The sequence below is a fragment of the Trachurus japonicus genome, chromosome 3, assembly GCF_045865225.1.
Source record: "Trachurus japonicus isolate A0001 chromosome 3, Traja_1.0".
Classification (NCBI taxonomy): Eukaryota; Metazoa; Chordata; class Actinopteri; order Carangiformes; family Carangidae; genus Trachurus; species Trachurus japonicus.
The window spans coordinates 32,571,759-32,597,671 of NC_140909.1; the positions used below are offsets into that span (position 1 = coordinate 32,571,759).

Consider the following 25,913-nt stretch of genomic DNA (forward strand, 5'->3'; position numbering starts at 1 on the left):
GTTAGGGTCATTTCATAAGGAACTGAATACAACAAGTAGCAAAAACAGTAACTTTGAAATTATTAGAACTTCAGATAAACACGAACATGGGAGCATAATAAAATATAGTTTTCAAAGTGTGAACATAACGATTACATGGTAAATGTTAAGTGTGAGGCTGTTTTTCCTCTTGGCGTTTGGTGCGCTGCTGGTGAAATGATTGCTCAGGCTGTCGGTGGAGTAGTGGTCGGAGTTGAAGATGTTTAGAGAGGTACAAGTTTTGGGGAAAAAAACATTATTCTGACTGATGCCAGCAAACCTACAGAGAAAAAAAAAAAAAAGCAGTATTTAATCTTGCCTTTTTAATTTGTTTATCCAATAGGAGAAATTCTGTGATTAAGTTAATCAGATTTATCTTCCATATAGATAGCCTACACAGAATTTTTTTTAAATAGTTTTGTCGAGTGAAACTGACAGGAATCAGAAATGTTGTACAGTTCAGATGATTTGTTAAAACAATGAAAATCTCCCTGTGTTCACAGACCAACGTGTATTTTCAGCTCAACGTTCACTGAGATGACTGATGTGGAAGATGAAGATCTGCTGCCAGAGCTTTCCACCTGACACACCTGACACACAGGTAAGAGGCTCAGCAGCCACAGTCAGATCCCAAAGGCAGCTTTATCACACTGTTATATAACATACACACAAACACACACACACTGATGCAAGGCTGATGTGAGGACGCAGCCACACTGCTATCGTCAGCACTGGTCAGATCAGATTTAACAGCCCCCCTCCTCCTCATCTCCACACTCCTTGAGTTTCCCTCATGATCCGTGGTAACACACTCCTCCTGTGTGTGTGCGTATGTTTTTTTATCCTCTTTCATATTCGTGGCCTGCTCAGACAGGTAAGGTTAAGGTGGTGATGTAATCGGATATGCGAACAACAGATGTGAAACAAAGATTCATCACAACACCTGAGGACACATGGGAGTTATGCAACATAGTAGTCAACTGAAGAAACCAATTCACAAATCAAGATTTAAAATAATCAATCAAGAAATCTACACATTTCATAATAACAGGAAAAAACTGTAAATCAAAGAACAAAATGTTAAATTCTTAAGCCATTTTCAGGACTTTTATTTTTCTTACTTTTAGACTTTTAAAAATGGTTTTCAGTCAGGATCGATCTGTCAGATTTCTGATAACGACAAATCCGGTCAATCATAAAGTAATGATTCCACAATTAATACGTATATATTAAGACCATTAAATGTTAGTATTTTAAGCTATAATCAGTAAATGTGATGTAAATACACATTATTAATAAGAAAAACATATTAATATGAATAGGATTTCATACTGTATGGTTGCAACATCTTGCACCAAATAAAAAAGTACCATATAGATATTTTTGAATATGTCCATGTGCACATTGCACCATGGGAATTGTATAACAAACACATGCAATAAAATAATCATAAAAAAAAACTCCATGCAGTGGACTACAGTAGTAGTATAGTATTCCACAATGCAACATGAAAAGAAGTGGTCCAACCAATGGTCAATAACCAAGCTGTAGACCATCATAAATTGAGAATTATGCATTGATTCATGCTGAAAGACAGAAAACTGGTGTGGAGAAATGTGTTTTCATTTGTACAGATGAGCTCAGTCTATAGTCCCCTCCACTGACCTCTGTGGTTAGTGAATAGGAAGTTGATGAGTACATGATTTTGGGCACAACCTCAGTCTAAAGACCAATTCATGCGATTCTGCTGTGACCAGTGTCTGAAACTTGTCTCTGAAAGGTCACTAACCTCCTACAGACAGAAAAATAGTAGAACTCTGAGCAAAATCAGACGTAGAACTGTTGATGGAGGTTTGTGCTGTCTTAATAGACCTGTTTTCAGACTCTCATATGAGGCATAGCAGAGACTCATTAATGTCATTACATAACGGTTCCTCTAATCATTCTTTGAGTCCTAATATTAGGCTGCTCCCGAGCTAATCTATTTGTCTTCGCATAATCTATGGCCTGCTCGTGTAAGCAAGTCTCCACCTAAAACTTGATGGTGTCACAGTGTACTCCAGCTTATTATTATTATGTAAACTGTTTTAATGCTGCGATTGGCCCGGGACAGCAGGCTGCAGCCACTCATCTCAACGGCAGAGTCATCTTCTAAACTTAGAGAGCAGATCTGATCCGCAGCTCAACAGCTTCACACTCATGCAGCAGGTGTCACTTTTATACAGGGCACACCCGAGTACAAGCATGTTTGTCTTTCTCAGGGAATGATCAAAGTAGTTTCTGTAGTAAAGGTGAATAGTGTGCACACCAGGTCCTGCAAACATCAACAGACAGCAATCAAAAAGTTAAAAAGTTATAAAATTAAAGTGTACAGGAAACTTCTTTAAATTGCTGATATGTTTGATGTTTGTTTTTCATATTGTTCATTAAGAAAAATCTAACTATTTAAACTAATTCCAATTATGTGATAAAATAAAAGCAGTGAGATGATCTTTGCCAGTGAAAGGCTGGTAGTCAATACTGATGGTTAACAATTGATCAGTTGTTTAAGAGGAAGGCCTTTTGTTTACAATGTTAACACTCATTATCCTTCTTTAATTACTTTATAGTAATTATAACAGAGGTTAATAATTGAGGCTTTGCCAAACATAACCCTTCATGCATAGCACATATTATTTGAGTGGATAATACACGTGATTTCAATAAATAATAAAGCAATAATCCCATCACTCATGAGGTCCTTCTGCTCATAAGATATTAAAAGGAAGCACCAGCATAAGTAAATTACACCTGCATAATATATGAGTCAGATACCAGTCAGTTAGTTGGTTTTGGTCTGAATCTAGACCTGATGCTAGCACAACTGCTTTAATTTTCAATATCACTCCTGTAATACTTCACTATTTTAACTGTAAAATAAAAAAGCATTAGTTAAATGTTCAGGAAGATTTACTGACATGGCCAAATTTCACCATTGTCAAAATCAAAAATGTAATTCCTTGTATTAAAAATACATTCAAATTGAAATGTTATATCATGAAATGTAAAAATATCATGTAAGTTTTGAGGACATTTCTAAAATTCGCAAACAAATAAATAAAACAGTTTCAGTCCACTACCTTTCAGCTAATACTGTACATTCAAGAAAATGTGTCGCAGCTGTGTAATGAATTGAATAAATGAGAATTGTTTTGAAGCGGTGAGCTTTTTGTAAAATTTCCTTATAGCTAATATTGACATTTACAGTTGTTAACAGTGCAGAAGAAACATTTGCAGTTTGGTATTTCTTCACCAAGTGCTGTCTACAGAGGTGGAGAGGAGACCAATCTTCACTCTATCACAACTTTACCTCTAGTTAACATTACTGTAATAAACAGCCCCGCTGGCCTGTCTTGTCTCTTTCCGATAGCAACTGCCTTCAATTTCCAATTCGTGCTGCACAGAAGGTGTGTTAAAGTTGTCTTTTAAAATGATTAATCATGAAATATGCAATTTTTTAGATTACTGGAGAACTGAAAATGATCTTATCTTGTGATTGCAGCAATGGCTGGAGCTCTTGTCAAGACTCCACCCACTCCCAGCAAGAAAGTAATTCAGCATCTGAAATTAATTCTACCTGAAAAAAGTAGAAGCTAAAAGTAAAACAATAAACAATATATCCTCTGGGGGCGGTGCGTGGCGCAGTGGTTAAGGCGGCCGCCCCATTTAGAGGCTACAGTCCTCAACGCAGGCGTCCCCGGTTCGAATCCCGCGTCGGGCAGACCTTTCCTGCATGTCATTCCCCCTCTCTCTCCCTCCCCCTTTCCTGTCTATCTCACTCACTATCAAATAAAGGCAAAAATGCCAAAAAAATATACTTAAAAAACAAAACAAAACAATATATCCTCTGATTCTGATGCACCATGCAGGTGTTTCTTTTTATTAGTGACTTTTTTTTTTTGGGTACTTGCACTATTTATCTCCACTTTGTAGTTTTATTTGTAGTTTTATAACAGCAGAAGAAAAATCAGGGGGGGGGGGTCAAATTATTTTCTGTCAGCCTTGATCTCAGCTTCCCTTGTACAAAATAAAAAGGCTCCGTCAGTAATCAGCGTGTAATTGGGTGAACTGGCGCAGAGAGCCTGACCTGAGAAGACTAATTAACTGGTAAATCTTACAAAGGTCAACAGTGTGTTGGCCAAGGATGAAGAGAGTAGCCACCATATGGCTAAAGATGCCCACAAGAAGTGTGTCTTCACTGCTCTTTTAATCTTTTGAGCTAATTGTGTTTCTTTCCCCCCTCTGTCTCGTGGTGACTGCGGCTGGTGCCCAGGCAGACAAAATGTGGTCAAACTCTAATCTACTTAACTGCTTTCCACTTTGTTTTTCCAATTATGGCTGGGCCTTGTTATTGTGGATCTGAAACTTGCTGACATCAACTTTAATTTTGCTCTTCAAGCAAATTTTCTGCTTAGAGTTTAACAGAGATAAAGCGTTTAAAAAGACAGTTGTTTGAAGGTTTTTTTTTGCAGATTATACCAATAATAAAATGAAATAAATTAAATAACCAATTATTCAGCATGAATTAATTGGCTCTAGTTTATGTTCCTAGTGAAATCGTGAGTTGATTAAAGGTGCAAGAATCAATATTTGTCATACTGATAATAGATCAAGTGACTACAGTACCTATGTGTTATACCGTGATCATCCACGGTGAAGCCATGATTTGAAGGGGAACTATGCAAGTCCTGTTGCTTTTCCACTGTTTTGCTAACCCTCCTCCCAGCCATGTGCATTTGTTTTCAACAAAGCCGATGGGAAAGCAATCCATGTGGATAATGTTATTTATCATAGATGTGTTACGACATGTGTAGTCTTATCTCTCATAAACAAGAGAGTACGGGTTACGGGGTGTTTAGGGTTTTGGTGCCGCCGAGATGAGAGCTGGGACACCAGGTCGAAGGGAATGATGTTGCAAGGTTAGTTTTCGGCCAAGAGATGCTAGGTGGAAGGCAGACAGCCTCCGTTCTCCCTGTTAACAAGTTACAAATCATTTATTAGAATTGATAATGTATAATAATTCATAATTTAATATAATGTATTTATTAAACCATAACAATTTCTCCAAAGCTGTTCAATTAGGGTAAAAATGAAGCACAGTTAACCTAAAAATCCTGCACATGTCCTCTTTAAAGCAGCTATAACTGATTTTTGATGATGATGACGTTTGGTTCACAGAGCTCTACACTTTCTGCTTATTGCTAAACAGCAGACACAGAGACCAGCTGGTGAATATAGCAGGGAGCACTGAGTGACAGAGATTTCCCTCAGTTGTTTAGAGAGAAACAGAATTTAAGGATGGATGGTGGATCTATTGATAAGCAACTGCTTACTAAGTGGTGTCCTCTACAGGTGATGACATGTGTTCACAACCCAAAATACTGATGTCAGACCTGACCAAAACAAAACTCTGACAAGTCAATACTGTAGGTCTCATATAGTATTAGATTCTGTAATTGTAAACCAGGTCTAGGTTCTAGTATCAAAGCCTCAGTCTACAGAGAAATGCACACAGCCTGTATTCAGAAACTGAACCTTAAAACCAGCCGTCAGGACTTGTGTGACTTCAGCCAGTCACCAATCACAGCCATGCCCCAAGCCCCGCCCACCTGGATCAAATCGAGACTCAAAACTAGAAGTGTAAAATGTGGCACCTTTGCTTTTTACAGGATTTGTTTTAATTTAAAACTTAGACTTCAGGAGAATGGTTTCTGATCTGGTCCAAACTCACCAACTGTGCAGATCCCATCAGGACTACAATTTTTTTTTTTGTCTACTATCTCATTGTTTTGGTTTCTTTGGACAAAAATTGTTGTTTTCAGCAAATTAGCTCAACATTAAACTAGCAACCAGCTGACAAAGACATTTAGATGTTGAAGAGACAGACTGTACAGGAGTTAATGGAGATGAAAGACAGAGTTAAAGTGAATATAACATCTGTCATGTGGCCAAAACAGTGTTTGCCAAATGATCTAGCGCAACAACATGTCAGATGTTAGTTTCAGCTTGGTCAATTGGCATAAAAACATCAATTAATACGACATGCTCATGTGTCCAATCTAAAATCACTCATTAGTGCTGTTTCTAAAATCACTCATTAGTGCTGTTACTGAATCATAACAAACAGCAAACAGTAACAACAAACAAAGAGTCGGTGCAGATGCCAGTGGACAGATGTCAGAGACACTGCAGCTTGCGTCCCCTACAGATTTAGATTCATTCACTTGAACCACTCAACTGTGTGGAGCAACAAATAATGGACAACAGGCAGAAGCGCTGCCTGATGCCTGCTTCCACTTTTAGAACTGGATATTTCTTGATTTTTACAGTTGATGCTCTGTGACTTTTCTCTAAATTGATTTTTTACAATCATGCAGAGAAAGAGTTTTTTTAATGGCTTGTTTCCCTTTGTTTTGTTGGTCGTGCTTCTTTTAATCATAGCAATAATGTGTGGTGCTTTTTTCATTTAGCCCCAGATTGTCTGACATTTTAGTAAACAACAATTCATTTTCATTTAAATGTGATTACAAGGCTGCATGTTTCATATTCTCCCCCTGGTTCTTGGTGGCTGCTCCTCATGTAACAGCCACATGTTTGATGATCCCTGCTTCTATCTAAAAAATGAGAAATCGTTATAAAATGAGCTAAATTAGTGACACCTAAAATATCAGCCATTCAAAACTCTATTATTCCCTCTGTGACCTGTTTCCTCAGTGGGAGGAGAGGGAGGCTGCTGATCTCTAGTTTGTCAAAAAAAAAAAAAAAAAAGAGCAAAGTAGGAGTTAATAAGCAGCTCCTCAGCAAACACTGGGAGTCATTATGAATGGGAGGCAATCATACAGATCAAATATACGGCCGGGGGGAAATAGAGCTGGAATTCAGAGGCGAAAAAGATGGAAAAGGAGGGGAAATACAAATTGAAGAGGCTGGTAAATATAATAATGTGCGCCTCATGTAATCATTCCTTTAAATGCAGATACCGAAGAGGCGTGTTGACTGATGGATGCCCTCGTGGACAGAGGAGACACAGGGAGATGCAGCAGGATGGGAACTGGTCTAAAGTTACAGCTCCTCTACTGTAGGGAGCTTTAGGAGTCATCGCTTTTATTTCTTTTCTTTTTTTTGCCACGTCTGCTTTTGTTTGCAGACTCGATGGAGAGCCCAGTCTGAGCAGCACCAACGTTCTGGCAATGTGACTGATTGATCCAGTAGATGAACAGTAAAGATTAAGAGGATGACAAATAGGCATGCTGCTTACACAGCGCTTGGGGCTAATCCCCCCCCTCCACCCCCTGGACTCCCTTTTGAGGAGCTGCCACCGAGGAGCACCCACAGACAGTGACCGACCCCGACGACCAGAGGGACGACACCACGCAACCTGTTGACGTGCAACAAGTGTCAGCCCCGAGCTCATGGCAGGACCCCAGCCCATCTGCAGCTCCACACAGTAGAGGCTCAACCTGCCATCTGTCCACCGGAGACCAGGAGAGACCCCGACAGCTATACACACAGCTCAACTTTTCACCGTGGTTCAAAAGGAGTTTGAACTTTCTGATCCCGGACGTTGTATCTCATTCAAGAGGACAAAAACTTTACCACAAAGTTTCTCATCTTCATTCGTGGCTGAACGAGGATACAGGATTCTCAGTGGCAAAATGATGGAGGATCACCTGTCGAAGATCCCCATGATGGCCTCCTCTTCCCCCAGTGAGTCGTCAGCCAGCGCCGGGACTGATGACAGCAGAGGAGGTAAGAGCTCCACATGCACCAGCAGCACCAGCAACAGGTGATGCCTAAAAGATGGGAAACAAGTTTGGCCTTGAAAACAGTTACAAGGAAAATCAGTTATGGATATTCTTAATTTTTTGTTTTTTTTAGTTAAAAGTCTCTATTTGAGATACCAAACTTTTTTGTGCTTTTCTAAAATCATAAATAATAATAATAATGATTAATAATATTATTATATAATAATGATTATTCATAAATACACATATAAACATATTTCTAATAAGATCCAAGCAAAGACACGATGGCTCCAAGCTCATAAAACTGCTTTGTTTTTGAATAAATACATTCATTAAAGCAGAAATAAAAATTACATATTTATCATGGACCTGTGGGCAATAGGCTACAATCAGAATTTATCTATAATTAATGGGTTTATTTGGATTAATTTCAGTATCTCTGAATCATTTGTTTTAGTTGTTCATGTGCCTCCAGCAATTTATTTGTTCAAATTTCATAATCATCCACTAAATGAGATTTTCAGATCTAAACGTCTGTTGCAATATTGACTCGTATGCTTTGTGGCACCATGTAGCTCCATGCAGACTGAGCTGATGGTGCAGATGGCAGGCACATGTATGAAACAATACCAGGCTAAATGAATGGCACTAACTAACCGACCTGCCCTGTCTGTGTGTGTGTGTGTGTGTGTCTGACTCACAGCCAAGAGTCCAGCGCCTGGCAAAGCCCTGAGCCCGGCTCTGGTCTGCAAAGTGTGCGGAGACACCAGCAGCGGGAAACACTACGGCATCTACGCCTGCAACGGCTGCAGCGGCTTCTTCAAACGCAGCGTGAGGAGAAGGCTCATTTACAGGCAAGAGAAAGCTCCAACTCTCCTGCTGGGCCACCAAGTCTCAGCTTTTACATCTTCACACACCTAAACTCATCATGTCATGTTCCCATCCTATGAACCTAGACAGGATATGAGGTGCACAATGGAAAATTATGATAAAACTTTTTACCAAAAGATTCTCTCAGCCTTTGACTTTACAAAATCCACAACTTTATATGATATTGTACAAGAAATTATGGCCATGTTTTCAGAACAATAGTACAAATGTTTTTTTGTTCAAAGGCACAATTCATGATCCAAATGTAAACGAAACAAAATCTCAAATTACTTAATGTTTTGGTTAGTTTGTGCTCATGAATGCTTTAAGATAATGAATATATATAAAATAGGAGTAATTACAAAATTGCAAATCTTACATTTATTTATTTATTTTACATATTTTCTAAATATGTATATGTCTGTAAATTCACAGAAATTAGATGTGTCAGTTTATTGTTACTGGAAATTTACTTTTTTTTTTTAGTTTTTTCAATTTTGCGCAGGATTGTCTGTTTTCATTTGGATCACAGATTTTACCATTAGTGTGGATGATACAAATTTTTGGTAAAGGTTGGCATTCAGCCCTTCATTTCAGCTTTTGTTTTCATTTAAATACAGATAAGTCTGTGTTTTTTTTATTTGAAAACACCTTCAATCAGAAGCCAGACACAATGTTTTTTTTGTTAGACACTCCTCTTAATAGCTTGATTGTGTGTTGACAGGTGCCAGGCCGGTACAGGCATGTGTCCAGTGGACAAAGCTCATCGCAACCAGTGTCAGGCATGTCGACTGAAGAAGTGCCTGCAGGCGGGCATGAATAAGGACGGTGAGTGAGGAAATATAATCTCTGTTAGTTAGTAGTTAAAATTAGTTAAAACCCAAACTACAGATGTATATCATGGTGTTTATGGTTCTTCTCTTCGTGCAGCGGTGCAGAATGAGCGGCAGCCTCGCAGCACAGCTCAGGTCCGCCTGGACTCCATCGATGTGGACCCAGAGAAAGAGCACCTGGCCACCACACGGGAGCCCACCTCCTCCTCTTCCTCCTCCTCCTCCTCGTCTTCCTCCTCCAGCGGCTCTGTCATCACGTGGCCCCACATCACCTCCTCCATGTCCATCACCTCCTCCGTCGTCCCCCAGCGCTGCATCAGTCCCCAGAACAACCACCGCTTCATGGCCAGCCTCATGACGGCTGAAACCTGCGCCAAGCTGGAGCCCGAGGACGGTGAGCACTGAGACTGAAGCTGCTGCCAATGAATAACATATACCAGACTCAACGGAAACATCTCCAGCAAACATTATTGGCAACATCAGTGAAAATTAAGAGAGAATAGCCCTCTCCTCACATTAACAAGGCTCCGATCTGAATTTAACATTTTGTATGTAGCAAGTGGATGGTGAACACACTGGGAAACAAACATGTTAGGATGTAGATATATAAACTAGAGTTCTGCAAAAATCCAAAAAATTAAACCTTTAAGGACTTGATGTGATTGGAAAGTTGACACTGACCTGAAACTAGAAGCTTTGACTATTATTTTGTGAAAACATGTCCAGCCCTTTATTAGTTATAAGTCTTGAGATCGAGTGAGAAATGAGGGTAGACAGAAATGAGGTACAGCAGATAGACTGATCTGGATTAGAACCAGGGATGATGCAATTGAGGGTCCAATATCTATTGTAATTTTCAAAGTTATTTTTGTACATATAAGAACATAAAATGAACTGTAGTGGGTGACCCTTGGTTCTAAACTCATCTTTTCTGACTCAGTTGATGAAAACATCGACGTAACCAGCAACGAGCCAGAGAGAGCGTCCTCGGAGTATCACATGGCTCTGTACCCGTCCAGCTCTGAAAACGTGTATGAGACGTCAGCGAGGCTGCTCTTCATGTCGGTGAAATGGGCCAAGAACCTGCCCGTGTTTTCCAACCTGCCCTTCAGAGACCAGGTGAGACATGAACTGAGGTGGTTTTTACTTTAAGTTGCTAGTTGATTTTTGTCTGTTTTCCAAGAAAAACAAAACAAACAAACTAATGCAAATGTCATTTTGTTTAGATATTCAAAATTCTATAAACACACAGCAACACCATTGACTATGTGCATTTTGTAAGAGCCAAAATAATAATCGTTGAAAATCTTAATTTTTAATTTTTTTTTTTTACCAAAGTAATAAAATAAACTAATGCAAAATTTGTGTGAAGAGAAAAAGTGAAAACTAAGCAAGAAAATCTAAATGATTTAGTCAATTCTTTTTAAGTTTAAAAAATATTTTATAGTCATTCATCAGGCATCATGGTTTTGTGGCAGCACTCAACTTCCGTATATTCTCTCAGCAGCTCCTCTGTGAAGCTGGAAACAAAGCTGCTTCTTCCAGCTCTTGAGTTGTTTTTGTTAGATTTTCACCGTCTCTGTCTTCACCAGGTGATCCTGTTGGAGGAGGCGTGGAGTGAGCTCTTCCTTCTCTGTGCCATCCAGTGGTCTCTGCCCCTGGACAGCTGCCCGCTGCTCTCTCTGCCCGACCTTTGCCCCGGCATGCAGGGAAAGACCAGCTACACCAGTCTGGACCTGCGCCTCCTGCAGGAGGTCTTCACCCGCTTCAAGGCCATCGCCGTCGATCCAACGGAGTTCGCCTGCCTCAAGGCCATTGTTCTTTTCAAGCCAGGTGAGGAACCAAACAAGTTCAGTCCTGTTGTCTGCCCAGGACTTATATCAGCCGTATCAGTAACTCTAAACGCAATCAGGGAGATTTCCATAGAAGATCCCACAGAACACTATAATCCCACGGGGGGAGGCCGAGCACACTCTTCTCAGAGGATGAGCCCTTTACTCCAGGAGCTTTCCTCTGGTGCCACCCTGAGGCCTAACTGTCACACTTACACACAACATATCTCAACCTCAGTTTCAGTTTTAACTTCCAGAGAGAAATGTATCTAAAAAAAGTAAACCACAAAACTACTTTGCTCCATTATTATTGTGTGCTACTTTTTACTTTACTTTTAATTATACATTACATTATATTTTGATTATTTATCTGTTACAACACTTACATTTTTTTCTGTCTGGATTGGAATGAGCTTCCATAGTTGAGCTTATATTTAGTGACTCTTTATTCTCCGCAGCATCTTCTCCTCTTTATAATATTTGGATAATTAATCTGTCTTTCTTCTGCACAGAGACTCGTGGTTTGAAAGATCCAGAACAAGTGGAGAACCTGCAGGATCAGTCTCAAGTGATGCTGGGGCAACACATCCGCTCACACTACCCCAGTCAACCAGCCAGGTATGTCCTGTCACTCTAAAATAAAAAGAAAGAAAACACTCCTTCATACTCTTTTAATTATTATAAGTCAAATTGATGGTCACCTTCTGTTGAGTTGAATTCAGCCCCCTCTACTTCTCCCTTTTCTAAATTTCAGCCACAAGAGGGGGCTCAATACATGCAAATAGCAATCCATAGTAGCCTACTGTTCATTATCTGTTTTATCAACATACATATTTATCAAAGAAAACTATGTGTTCTTCAGCTTGACCATGCTGAATATGAAGTAAAATACAACAAATCATTCAGTGCACCTTGTTTTTCTGATTTATTAATTGCAAAATTGAGTAAAAAAAAAAGGACGACTTCCTGTTTTAAATATGTATAAAATTCAGACTTGCCCTCAAAGACTTTACTATCTTTTTTCTTTTACATTGAATATTTCCTTGTTGTATAAGTGATAAGATACAAACAAATTGTTAATGCATGCTGTGCTGTTTCCTGTTGCATGCAGAAGTTGACTTTTATTCTATTTTTGTGTCTGTTTAGGTTTGGGAAGCTGCTTCTCCTTCTTCCGTCTCTGCGCTTTGTGAACTCGGAGCGGATCGAGCTGCTGTTCTTCCACAGGACCATCGGAAACACTCCCATGGAGAAACTGCTGTGTGACATGTTCAAGAACTGAGCTTGTCATCCAGACACCCATGCAGTCTTCAACAAATCGAGATCACATCTCCCCGCCTGCAGGAATGACATTTGACACATACAGTACTTGCTTCATAACACCTCAGAGATTCTGTGTGATGTTATTTTTTCAGAAGCCACTTTATTATTTGTTGTCTCAACATCAGGTTTTTGTGAAAATTAAAATCATCATGCTTGCTGTTTATTTGTATCATATTTAGACTTTGATTTGTGTCTGAAGTGACTCACCATCACAGTTCCTCCTGTAGTGTTTCTCTGATTGTGTTTTTGTTTGTTTGTGCAGATCTTTATTTGTTTGGGTATAGATGGACTGTATATCCCTGCTGTCATTAATGTTATGTTCATGTTGTCATGCCTCCATAAAAGGAAAAATGGCTTGAAAGTGGCTCTTGATTCTGTTTTTATGACTATGACTCATAAAAGGTGATGCAGCCTCCAGGCTTTCACTGATAAAACATGAAACAGCTTCGTTGTGCATAATTTAAAAACACAAACAAGTAAAGAAAGGAAAACCTTGTGAGCTGCAGAGAATCAGAGGGCCTCCTCCACACACACACACACACACACACACACACACACACACACACACACACACACACACACACACACACGTGTACACACAAGTATGATCTGTAAACAGAGTCTAAGCCTTGACCATAGATAAGTTAGGAAGTCCAATGTGAGTTCAATGTTTCCCTCGTGTCCAGTTGCATTGTCAGGATAATGGGCTCAGTCTGGAGAAGACCAATGCTTACTGTATGTCTTCTGTGTGTATTCCAATTACTGTGTAGGACTCACGTGAAGTTAAAGGCCTGTTATGACTTTAAGTAAAGAAAAAAAAAAGAAAGACAAAAACTTGGTCAAAGAGGCCTTGTTGTCATCTTGTTAAGAGATGGATATTACAGTGCAGGATGGGGTTTTAGGGCTGACATTATTCTCTGCTGACATTATTCTCTGTTATAATTTAATGACTGTTTCATTTTTAAGCAGTCATTAAATTATAGATAACATTAATAAAACAAAAATAAATTAATAAAGAAAGAAGAGTAAAAAAGTAAAAAATTAAAAAAATTAAAAAAAACACTGTGTAAAAACACTGTCAGCAAAAAAGATTCATTGTAGGAAGTGAATGGCAGAATGTACAATACAGGAATCTCCTCTGGCTGTGGAGATGATGGCTGTCGTCCAGAGTCAGCAGGAAGATTTCTTCATTCATGTCAAACCAAATTGTTCCTTTGTCTAAACTTAACTTCAAACACTGAATTAATGAGACTGAGAATAACATTGTGTACAGTAAGTTGAGAAAACTAGTTTGCAAAATAAAGAGAAGGTCAGCCACTTCTATTGAACCTCATCCTGACCGGTGGCGAGGGCGGGGTTCACCTGCTTTTTGATGTGATGAAACTCTTCAGACTCCTGGATTCATTTGTTTGTGGCCAGTGTAATGTAATTATTGTGGCACTTAACGTATAAGATGTACTGACTCGTTGGCTGAGAGGAGAGTGTCTGCAGCACATCCAGCATCTCTACACTGAAACCTGAACATGGGATGTGTTGAAGCTCTTTCAGAATAAAATGACTTTGAAATTAAAAGTGAAAGCAAGACATTTGTGGTTGAAGTCAGAGTCGGTGCACCTCAACCAAACCAAATGTCAGTGTGATAAGAGACGTCACTCAGTATTACTTTACTTTCTGATTCAAACACATGAAAACCGTCTCACACACATCAAACGCTTCTTCCACTGACTTCGGCTGAGCTGTAATTCTGGGGTTTAACAGAAACTCGGCACATCAGTGGTGGCCTTTTATTTTGAAATAGCAGCAGTTGCGCGTTGAGTGTCCCGTGCATGGCCCCTGTAGAAAATCCATGGGGTCAGATCAGCTGGCCCCTCCATGCTCTCCGTCATATGAGCGAGCTCACAGATCCAGATTAAAAACTTTGAACTGCCAAAGCAGATTCATCTGATTTCACAGCAAACTGTGTCACTTTTAGCTGCGAGTAACGAGTCCTGTGGCTCAAACCAACACTTGCTTTGATCCACAAGATGAGCCTAAAAGAGCTAACTATGTACCTTTGTGCTAAAGTTGTGTGGTTTTTGGGTCAGATTAGTTACAGTACTATGCAGCAGATCATCAGTTGTTTTCTGTCTTATCAAGTTATAGAAATAAAACATGAATCCTGAGTGATCCAGAGCTGAAGCTTTACCTCACGTGTCAGACGAACAACATTCTGATTTTGCCCTTTTCTTAATCTCTGTTCACACAAAGGTCGCCTGTGTTTAAATGAGAGATTTTCATCTTATTATGAGATTAGTCCGTTGAGTAACAGGCGGAGGGAGGCAAACAGGTTAACGCCACGTTTCAGTGCAAAAAAAGGAAGAAAGAAATGACATTACTTAACCAGCGATCACAGAGAGCTTTTATTTCAACACATGTTAGAATGTCAGACCACTTCACCAAATGGACAAGCATGTTACACATCCTGCTAGTTTTGTATTTCTGGTATTTGTGGCCTGATGATTTAAGAAAGTTTTAATATGGCTTGGAAAAAACTGCACAGATCATTGACCACATTTAAATCAGTCACCAGTCACCTGAGCTGAGTCTTCAAATCATTTTAAAAGAAAAATCCAAATAAATACACAGTAGAAATAGAGATCTCTCATTGCACAGATTGTGTATTTGACCTTTGCACTTGTCCAACTGTTATTCTGGCCATCAGGCCACACTGTCTGTCTGTTGATGTCCATTAGTGATGGTGCTACGCCAGTATGTGTGTGTTTTCAAACAGTCTGGCTGCAAACCTGTTTCCCTACAAGGGAGGGTAAAAAACACTTTGAAGTTCGAAATGAACAAAAACACTGGGCGCTTTGGTGAAGCTTTTACTGAAGCACTTAGAAATGTCAGGTACAGCAAAATAAAATCCTCACAACACAATCACAACGGAACAGTGAAGAAGGGATTTTATGCAGTATGATTCATTTAATTTAATTTCATTCATTTGGCAAATGCTTTTGTGCAAAGTCAATGACATTTTGCACCATACTTTTGGCAAAATTTGGGTTTCAGTGTGTTGCTTTTGGACTGAACCACCAACTCAACAGTTCACTGTTAGTTAACTCATTTCATCTTCTGAAAAAACCTTACATTTCAATAGAAAACACAACATATTTAACGTCTTCACTGACATTCATTACCTAGTACAACCATACCTTACACAGACATGTAAATGTTTGAGACGTTATTAGTTGTAAAAGTGTCTCTCGTCTCTTCTTGTGATCCCCGACTGAATCCATGATGCTGTGTGAGGGCCTGACCTTCTGCTGCTCTGGTCTCTGCAGATATGACTCCTCTGGGCTCCTTCCTGCACCATGGATGAGAATCTATTGAAAGCTGCATAATGTTTTATATTCATCTTTACTGATACAGTTTGACTCATATCTTGAATAAAAACATTTTTGAACTTGTCACTTTAAGGAGCAGCAGAGGTCACTTTGGGTCAGTTTCTTCCTTCACTTCTTCCCTCACTCATTGTGATGTTGAAACTCTCTCTCACTCTCCCTCTCTCCCTCCCCTCTGAGCAGCTGTTAATCTGCTGTGTTTGGCTCTTGGTTGGACTGGAATGTGTCGGGGGGTGTTTGGGCCAAACTGTCCTGCCACGTTACAGCACCGGCAGATCACGGAGCTGAGGTTACCTGTCTGACTGGGAGGAAGAGGAGGGTCCCAACCTCTCTGGATCTTTACCTGTGTCCTGCTTCATCTGTTTGACTCAACCAAGCAGCCGCCATGAATAACAGCAAAGTTGAATTTGAGCCTTTTGAATATTCCTACTATGACTACGACTGGTACTCCAGCAACGCAGAGCCAACCAAACCACCTAAAGAGTGAGTATGAAAATCCTGTCAGGGTGAAGTTTGACAATGTCATGGTAAATCTCCAATACTGTAGTTATTAAGAATGCAGGATAGATATGATTTGACTTCTTATTGTGATTAATTTCTAATGAAAGCAGACGCTGCTCACAAATTAAGTATGAATTCTGATTTAACTGTCTCATCCTGAAATTCTGAAGCATTGAACTGTCTAATACATACGTTGTAAAATTATGCTATATGGATATTAACAGGGGCCATTTTGGATCACAACATTCAAACATTTCTCTCTGTTGTCTCTCACACATTTGCAGGTGTTTTTGTTCTGATCTTATTTCACAATTTCCTTTTGTCGCCACAGAGTGATTTTACCATGTGACCCCACGGCAGATGACAACCTGTTTCACATATGCATGCTGTCAATATCTGTGAGTATACTCAAGTCCAAAAAGTGACTGTATGGCTCAAATGTAGAGACACGTGTTTTTTCCTACAGTAAAATATGACATAGGTTGTCAAGGAAGTAGGCTTATTTTAACCCAAATTATTTCCTGAACCTAACCAAGTAGTAAGTGCCTTTACATAACTGTAATTGTTGTAACCATGGTGACAATCTGAAGGCCACAGTCACATTGAGGGTGGAGGAGTGGTTGGTTTATATGCCTAAACTGAACAAATTCTTCACTGTACCTTTGTCACATTGCACAAATCCTTATTTATTATGTTTGTTTATTTGCTCGTGTTATGAATCTTTTTTTTTTATGTGTTTTTTAAATTGAGCTCTCAGGGCCACCATACTTTATAGCACTCTAGCTGTACAGAACTCAACAGAACAGACAGCATTTTACTCCTCCCATTTAGAGAGGGTAAATATTTAGTATCTAACCACTTTGTGTGGTGCAGTTTTATGGATAACAATTGGTAACAACCAACACTTAGTATTAGAAACAACTAAAAGTTTGAATCTTTGAACAAAACCAGCTCCGCAGTCCCAGATTATAAACATTAATTCATATAAATCTGTAGAAGACATTTACACCACTTCATCCTCCTCATAAATACAGGATACATGGAAAAGTTTTTTTTTTTTTCCATCTTCCATCAAAATTTGTGGGACTTTTTTTCTGAAGCGTCAGCTGTGTCTGTTTCAGACTGATGTCAAATTTAACGATGTTTACCCTCATTTCACCTTCACCCAATTACAAGTGAGGGCCGCTTTAACTCGGTCCAGAGAGAGACCCTTCATACTGTACACAGAGGGAACATGGGCCAATTTCCTTGTTCAGTAGATAATAAACTGTGACAGCTGGGTCACTGCAGCTGAGCAGAAATAACAAGGCACTGCTCTCAGCAAAATAAGGTTCTTTATATGAGGCACCCAAGAGAAAATCATCATATAGACATTTAGTCGAATCTAACAGTGTTTTATCATTAGAATAAATATGTTAGTTTGATTGATGTTAGTTTAGCTTAAAATGTGTGGTTGTTATTTTCAGACCACTGAGAAACTTAGAAACTGAACATGAATCATTCTGACTTGAAATGATGAGTTGAACGAGGGAACTGCAGATGGTTTAGTCTAAAAATCATTAGATTAAGTTTGTAAAGACTCTGAACAAAGATAAGTGGACTTCCCAGCATGCACTGTAGTTAAAGTTCCCAGAGATTCCTCATGGAACTTAATCACTGAAGAAAATAGACATGTAAACAAAGAAATGAAAGTTAAGTTTCAATCCAGCCCATAGCCTCACACTTTCAACAGGGTTACATAGTGATTCAAAGGTGGTAAAGGTAACAGTTCACAGATAAAAACACAACAATAAAAGGATAAAACCCTTTAAATCAGGTTCCACAGGTTTTGATCAAGAGCTTTCAACCACCTGCCTGTCCACATCTGTCCTTTTCATGATGTTGAGAAAACAGTGACATATTTTAGCTGATGCTCTCCAGTACAGCCTGTTTTATACAAAGTCCTGATGAAGTTCACATTTCCCTGCAGCTGGTGGTCATGTTGGTCCTGGCAGCTCTCTCCAGGAAAAACAAAATCTGCCAAGGCTTTGCACGAGGATCCTCCAGTATCTTCAGGTGGGCTGAGTACACCGACACATAAACACAACATCAGACTGCAGGATTGTCTCATATGAACCAAATGCTCCTGTTTTATTTCCCAGCCCGACCAACTTCCTGGACCAGACTCAGGAGAAAGGCTTGGTCATGGCAGTGTTTGGACTGGTGTTCAGCAAGCTGGCGATGCTGGTCATCGCCCCAGACCCACTGCCTTTCTCCAAAGACACACCAGCAGAGATTAAAGGTGCACATATTTATGTTTGTTATAGTCATAAATATCGTTTTGGTCAAAATTAATTGTATCTCAAATAAAAACATATTTTAAAAAAAATTGTAATTGTATCAAATTTACAGTTAAACTTCTAAATCTTGTGCCGTCTAAGAAGAATATAAACTCAGACAGAGTAACTGTTTCTTTAATATGCCATAAAGCTTTTTATACATACGTACAGTAGTAAGTGGATGAAAGAAAGCCATATTTTACTCAAAGTGAAACGTTAAATACTTTTGAGACAACTGCATAGTATTGATTAGAAAGTATTCAATACTAATCCAAATATTTACAATTTACATTTGAGTGTAGGATTTTTAAAAGAGCTACGCTCTAAGCTTCTACATAGAGTTACATAATAGAGATGTTAATGTTTAAGGGACCTTGAGTTCCTACAAATGATAAATATGATCAAGATCAGCCTCTATCATGCTGCTGAGACTGAAACTATTTTGAAGCAACATTTTCATATGTATGGTCAACAGAATAATATACTTGTCTCTGTTACCTCTCATTTGTCAGAGTACATGAAGATAATTGCCATCTTCTACTATCCAGTCCTGTATTATCCTCTGTTGGCCTGTGGCACTCTGCAGCGCAAATCAGGCTACGTATTTGGTGCACTCCTCTCCTTCAGTCATTTTGGGATCCTGGTGTGGCAAAAGTTTGACTGTCCAAAGACTCCAGAGGCAAGACACTTGTAACGTATCAACACACAAAATGTTTTACTGAAGTATTAAAGTATGCAGTGACAGTGAGGAACCAAAACAACACTGGGCTGAAAGATGCTAAAAGGGGAATGTGTTGTTATTGTCAGATAAGTGTGTGTGTGCACAGTGTAAATGAGGTTAGCAAGACAAGTTTCTAGCTCTGTGTTACTTTTCTCCATGATGATCAAGGTACTGTTTTATATGTTTATATTACATACTCAATTATTAAATTGTTGGAGCATTCATGTTCATTTTTCAGATGCAGTAAATGGAGAAAACCAAATAAGTTAGCATTAGCTTAGACTGGCTGTGCAATCACTGTGGTTAAATCTGGGTAAATAAAACATGAACAGACCCTTCAACTCTTTCCTCCTTTTTCACAGATCTATAAGTTCTACGCTCTGTTTGCAAGTCTTCCTCAGCTGGCCTGCCTCGCCTACCTCTGTGTCAAGTTCATTTTGCTGTTCGTCAAAGGACCAGAGACGGATGAGGTGAGAAAAAGGCAATATTCAGTTAGGACAAAAAATGTAATCAAGCATTTTAATTCCTTATGATTTATACGTGTAAATACAACATCTAAACTGTCTGTGAAGCAGGAAACATGAATTCCAACTATGTAAAACATAACCGTGATTACTGTAAGCAGCTTTTTCAGGACAGAGTGGGTTTAACTCAGCGTCCTTGTGCAGATTATGACAAGGGAGGTGATATTCCCCCCTTTCAAACAAATGAGTTTGTTACAACAGCAGATTTAGTCACAGTCTGCTGTTTCAGTGATTTAGACTCAGAGCTCCCTGTGGTGGGTTAGAGTTAACAAACAAACAAACAGCCATTCATCTTTTAAACTTGTATTTTCACTCTGACAATGACAGCCTCCCTGTTGTGTGTTTAACTAAATATTGATTAAAGTGTATTAAAACCTCAAATAAGTCAGAATATAACAGGCTGGAAGCCCCCTTTAGCAAGGGTGTATTTTTTTCCACTGGAGGTGGATGATTTTAGTGTCACAGGCAGGGCTGTTGCTAGGAATTCTGGGCCCCCTGAAAGAATACTAAAGTGGGCCTCTGCCCCCTGACTTTTCCACTTTTTTTCTTAGACTACGTACTTATTATCATTTTTTATTTAGCCTACTTTGTTTTGATGCTAATGTAGCATTACTGTGAGTATTAGTCAGGGTCTTATGCAGAATAATTAAGTCATACAAAGATTAGACTACTGGGGTTTTTTTTTTTTTATATATTTTTGGCTTTTCATGCCTTTATTCGATAGGACAGTTGAGAGTGTGACAGGAAATGGGAGGCAGAGATGGGGGGAATGACATGCAGGATAGGGCCGTCCGATGCGGGACTCGAACCGGGGCCGTCTGCAGCGAGGACTATAGCCTCAACACATAGGGCGGGTGCTCTACCAACTGAGCTAAACACCGCCCCACTGGGGTTTTTTTGTGGGCCCTACTGGTTGCTGGGCCCCTAGAATTATCATCACCTTCCTCCCCTATACAATGGCCCTGGTCACTGGCCACTGTGGATGCCTGGTCCGAAAAAAAACCCATCAACATCAGTCCAGACAACCATAGAGGTGGTTTTTATGGGCACTGTCTCTCTTAATGTTACATCATTTCACTTTTCCCCTCTGCTCCTGTCATATAAACTCAAGACGTCACCTAGCAACAAATCACAATTTGCTGCAGGTGGGCTCAGTTTTCACAGCTGGACAGTTTTGAAATAAATAAATTCACCCACCTCCCTTTGTACTGTGAGTGATGCTCCAGAATCAGGTTTTCCAGTGAAGATCAGCAATTAGATCATGATCTTATTAGTTACAGTGACTAGTCATATATGATCTCTTGATTGACGTCTAATGTCTTCTGCTCACAGGACCTTGACAGCAGGTACTACAACAACTATGTGAAGTGTCTTCTCAAGAAAAAGTCCTCCACTGTCAGGTGAGTGATTCTGTGCCATTAATCAGCTCATTACACATGGTACAGTATGACGGAGGTCATAAACCCATCACAGAAGAAGTACAAGTGGAACAAGCTGTCCCTTGAAGCCACAAACACAACACCAGCACTGGGAACCAGCTCACCTGAATGAAATGCACTCATCATTCTTTTCTAAAGTCAGAGGCTCAGGTCTGGTATGTAAAAGCTCTATGAGATAGGCCTGCCAGTACTTTCTGCTCTTATTTACAGACTTTGGTTTGGACTTTTACATACATCTTTAGAGCTGGGATATTATTGTTGGAAATTCCACCAGACAACTGTCATTATTTGAGCTTACAGAAATAACTCTGATACTGTATTTGGCTAACGTGATCTGTTCATGATTGTAGCTCCACAACGACAGACAAGCCGACAGTGGCAGAGAGAATACAGGAGGTGCTGAAGGGTTATATTTATTTGCCAGAAAAAGGTGAGTGTCCTCCCACCAATACAGCTTTACATGATTCTACTTAAATGACACATGGACTTAAGTGTGTGATAACAGTGAGTTTTGTGAAAATCTGCCTCTCTTCTTGTCTTTCAGTTTTTCGTTTCCCGCTCAAACTGGCTGTGTCTGTGTTTGTTGCTTTAGTGGCCATATATCATGTAAGATCTCCATCAACTTCATCACCATGTGTTACCTCTAAAATCTGACTGAATATATTTGCTACTGTTTGTCTGGTGACACTTTGAAGTAACTACACACTATGCAGTATTAGTTATGTGCTTAATACACTATTTATAAAGCACTCTCCCTACTTTGATACAAATATATGTAATTACAAAGGTTTATCTCTGAATTAACAAGCTCATCTTTATGTGTTAAATGATACTAATTGGTATCAGTGTTGGAAGAAAGCTCTATACATGATGAATTTAATAATGCTTTAACTCTCCGAAATAATGCTTAGTTTTTATAAAGTGAAGTTGATCATCTTTGTGGAGCCCAAACACCTTGTACAGTATGTGACGTCACTTTGTTTCAGACGGCCTTGTTGTTGGTTGTGACCGTAGTCCCCACTCTCCACATTGTTCGTGCTGGTATTGATGAAAACATTGCCTTCCTGTTGCTGGGCTTTGGGATCGTCCTGTCAGACGACAGGATGGAGGTCGTCAAGATCGTGACCTTCTACACTTGGTTGCTGGAAGGTAAGAGGCTGCCCTTTCAAAAAATTGCTTTATTTTTATTTATTTATTTTTATTTACCTATTTGTATTTGACATATTAACCGTGTATGAGGAACACTGACTTATTATGTGTTTTCTTTCTCTTTTTCACCGTGTCAGTGTGCTACCTGTGTGCAATGACCCTCTCTTGTCTGGTCAGTCTCGTTATGCTCCTGAGGTCCATGGTTCTTCACAGGTAGCTATGTGTTTAAAGCTCCAGAGAGAGAGAGTCAGTGTTAACAATGGATTATCCTAATGTGATAATTTGAATGTTAGTGACAATAAATATTTAGTTCTTAATCCTGTTTTTATCTTGGAAGCTCAATATTGTATTTCTTTACCTTTTTTTATGAGCCTCACTGGCTCTTTCTATGAAGAGGTTTCCAGTCAGAGCTTTAACAAGCACAGAGCATTTCACCACAACTGAATTTGTGGAAGAGAGAAAAACAACAACAACAACAACAAAAATCAAAGGGGAAATTAAGTCAAATAGTTGAATTAATCCAAATAGAATAACCAGCCTCTAACTTTTCTCTGCTATTAGCTAGATAAAGAGGAAATTCATCTTTTAGCTTATTAAATGGAAGATATTGTTGCAAAACAGGTGACCTGTTGGCTTTTTTAGGCTTATCTTAGATTGTCTGATCTTAACATTGATATTTCCCTTGTTTCAGGTCAAACCTTAGAGGACTCTATAAAGGAGACATTTACAACATTTGTAACAGCCAGAAAACCATCTCTCCATCTCAGCCTGGTGTCGTCTGTTGGATGGGTTTAATAGGATACCAGGCTGCAATCGTCTGCTTCGGTAAAGCTACAGATCATCATTCTATAACAACTATGAAAACATCAAAGTTAAATTAGCAGCATATTTCCACGAGACTATGCTCCAGAAATTAGCAAAGGTTTCTGTTCTGTTTTTCTGCAGCAATGGCGATCCAGACTGTCGTGTTTTTCATCTGCTTCTTGTTCCTGGTGTTTTTGATCATCATCCCTATTTTTCACGGCCGTAACATTATCGTCTTTGAAATCGCAGGGAAAGCATGGTGGGTCAGCAACATCTCATGCAGCTCTCTTTGTAGTTTCTGATCAAAACAGAGGTAACAATTGTCTTTTTTCATTCCCATCACTGTTGTTTGTGATGTGTCAGGCCTGCCTGGGTCACACTGATACTGGTCACAGCGCTTCAGCATGTGACTGCCAAGTTTGCTTTCATCAAAAAGGAAGCTGGAACAAGAGACTTGAAAAACAGGTACAATCAAATGTTGTGGTCTTGTTACTTGTTAAAGGTGTTTTTCTAAGTTAATTGTTGCAATTTCACAGTGAATTATAGCATTATATATTAAGTATGTGATTCTCAGTGTTGCAAGTTTTGTACTATTTACAGACTAAAACAGACAGTTTCGTAGAATATTATAGAAATAACTCTCTCCTGAAATATTAATTCCAGAGCTATGTGTAAGGTTAAAATGTTAAAATAAAAGGAAAGCTGAATATTACAAATAAACTGTACAGAATATAATTATTAGAGAAGTGCTCCATCAATTTAATGCTGCAGTTTTATTAAGTCTGGGTACAGTTTTATTAAGTCTGGGTACTTAAAAGACATATTCAGTATTATACTGTACAGTATACTGAGATCCAGTTTCAGTTTTTTTGTGATGATTTGCAGAGAGAGCCTCTTCCTCCTGACCTACCTGCTCTTCCTCATCAACACTGTGTTGGGAATGGTCGTTGCCATCTGGAGAATGGTGATCACAGCTTTGTTCAACATCATCCATCTTGGTCGTATTGATGTCAGTCTGCTGCACCGCACCTCAGAGTCCTACGACCCAGGTACAGTACAGCAGTGTGGCTTCTAATGGGTCAATGAAATGACTAAAAGCACGTAATACAGTTCCGTGGCAGATAAGCATCAGCTGTGAGGCTACAGCGGGAAAAGAAAGATCTGGTTATAGTTTCTCCAGGTGATTTGTTGTCAAAGAAAAGACAAAACCACATTCACCAGGAAATGGCCTGAGTCTGACTTTTACTCTGTGACCTTTGACCCCATCCAGCCTACCGATACTACACTCAGTTTTTGAAGGTGGAGGTGAGCCAGTCGCACCCGGTGATGAAGGCTTTCTGTGGGCTGCTGCTGGACATAATGATCGAGGGCGGCAGATGTGGACAGAAAATACGAGACGCAGAGGAAGGTACATGTAGCACCTAGCTTGTTTGTTATCATTCATTCAGTTAGCATCCAAACATCTAAGCACAACCAGGAAATCTGGAGAGAGACCCTCCACCCTTCAGTGTGGTGTCTCCCGCTGCCCTGACAGCCTGCTCCTCCTCCATGCTTGCAGGGATCCAGGAGAACAGGCCCAATAAGGCAACTAGCAGTAAGAGGATCCGTGCTCGGTGGCAGTTGCTGTACACGCTGGTCAACAACCCGTCCCTGCTGGGCTCCAGGAAGCACTTCCAGGCACTGCACACCTCAGAGAGCGTCCTGAATGGCACTCCTAAACACAGCTCCAAGAAAGGCAGCAAGAAGGAGGCCAGCAAGGCCGCCGCTGAGCCTGACCCGTCCACCGAGACCCCGGCAAGCCAAGAAAAAACTGACTGAGGTTGTTAATCTAGACAGTACGGCCTGTGTTTTACTCCAGATGAAGTCACATCATGAATGCAGTTCTGTCCATTCACATCATGCTCAAAGGTTTGGCACCAGAAATCAAAAACATGCTCTGTAACCAATCACATTTTGCTGTACAGCTACAGGTGACTTTATATTTTTGGAGTCAATCAGGTTATTTTATTATTTTTATATTTGACTATGTTTGGCTGATCCATCTGCACACACCGGTGATTCAAACCTCATAGCCACTGACAGGAAATTTGGTAACACCTGTACAGCCATAAACTACAGCTGAGATATAATTATGCTTAGACAAGTAAAAAAGTTTGTTAACGTTAGGTCTAAGACTGTGATTGTGGAGTAAACTGTCTATACAGTCATGTAAGGCTTTCCCACAGCCCAGCTGGTGGGACTAGAATAAACTAAATCATCAGTTGGGCTCTTTAATGTCGGTCCAGTCAGGCACATGGTGACACACTCAAAGCCAGCAGAGCATTTGTTGTTGCAGAAGATAAAAGCACAGATTTTTTTTTTTCTTTTTTGGTCCCGATGTGATTTAAGTAGTAGAATGTGTCATTAATGTACAATAAAGC

The 25,913-nt window shown here is 39.6% G+C and overlaps 2 protein-coding genes across 3 annotated transcripts; both read left to right on the forward strand.

The window, feature by feature from the left end:
• The first annotated feature begins 519 nt into the window (after positions 1 to 519).
• Positions 520 to 13,021, forward strand: LOC146990233 (photoreceptor-specific nuclear receptor-like). Of its 2 annotated transcripts, XM_085770920.1 has the most exons (10): positions 520 to 619; positions 7,034 to 7,659; positions 7,690 to 7,806; positions 8,506 to 8,656; positions 9,397 to 9,500; positions 9,603 to 9,899; positions 10,446 to 10,624; positions 11,098 to 11,338; positions 11,850 to 11,955; positions 12,484 to 13,021. In XM_085770920.1, exons 3-10 carry the CDS (start codon positions 7,713 to 7,715, stop codon positions 12,614 to 12,616), a joined length of 1,305 nt encoding a protein of 434 aa, XP_085627046.1. In that variant the 5' UTR covers positions 520 to 619; positions 7,034 to 7,659; positions 7,690 to 7,712; the 3' UTR covers positions 12,617 to 13,021. The 2 variants fall into 2 exon arrangements, with proteins under 2 accessions (XP_085627046.1, XP_085627055.1); XM_085770929.1 differs by having other exon boundaries at positions 7,034 to 7,806.
• Positions 13,022 to 16,211: 3,190 nt separating this feature from the next.
• Positions 16,212 to 25,549, forward strand: LOC146990234 (receptor for retinol uptake stra6-like). Its single transcript, XM_085770940.1, has 17 exons — positions 16,212 to 16,520; positions 16,870 to 16,936; positions 18,508 to 18,593; positions 18,680 to 18,819; positions 19,369 to 19,535; positions 19,940 to 20,047; positions 21,434 to 21,501; positions 21,891 to 21,970; positions 22,085 to 22,146; positions 22,527 to 22,689; positions 22,827 to 22,902; positions 23,381 to 23,514; positions 23,635 to 23,752; positions 23,857 to 23,958; positions 24,379 to 24,542; positions 24,764 to 24,901; positions 25,028 to 25,549. Exons 1-17 carry the CDS (start codon positions 16,423 to 16,425, stop codon positions 25,309 to 25,311), a joined length of 2,055 nt encoding a protein of 684 aa, XP_085627066.1. The 5' UTR covers positions 16,212 to 16,422; the 3' UTR covers positions 25,312 to 25,549.
• The last annotated feature ends 364 nt before the right edge of the window (positions 25,550 to 25,913 follow it).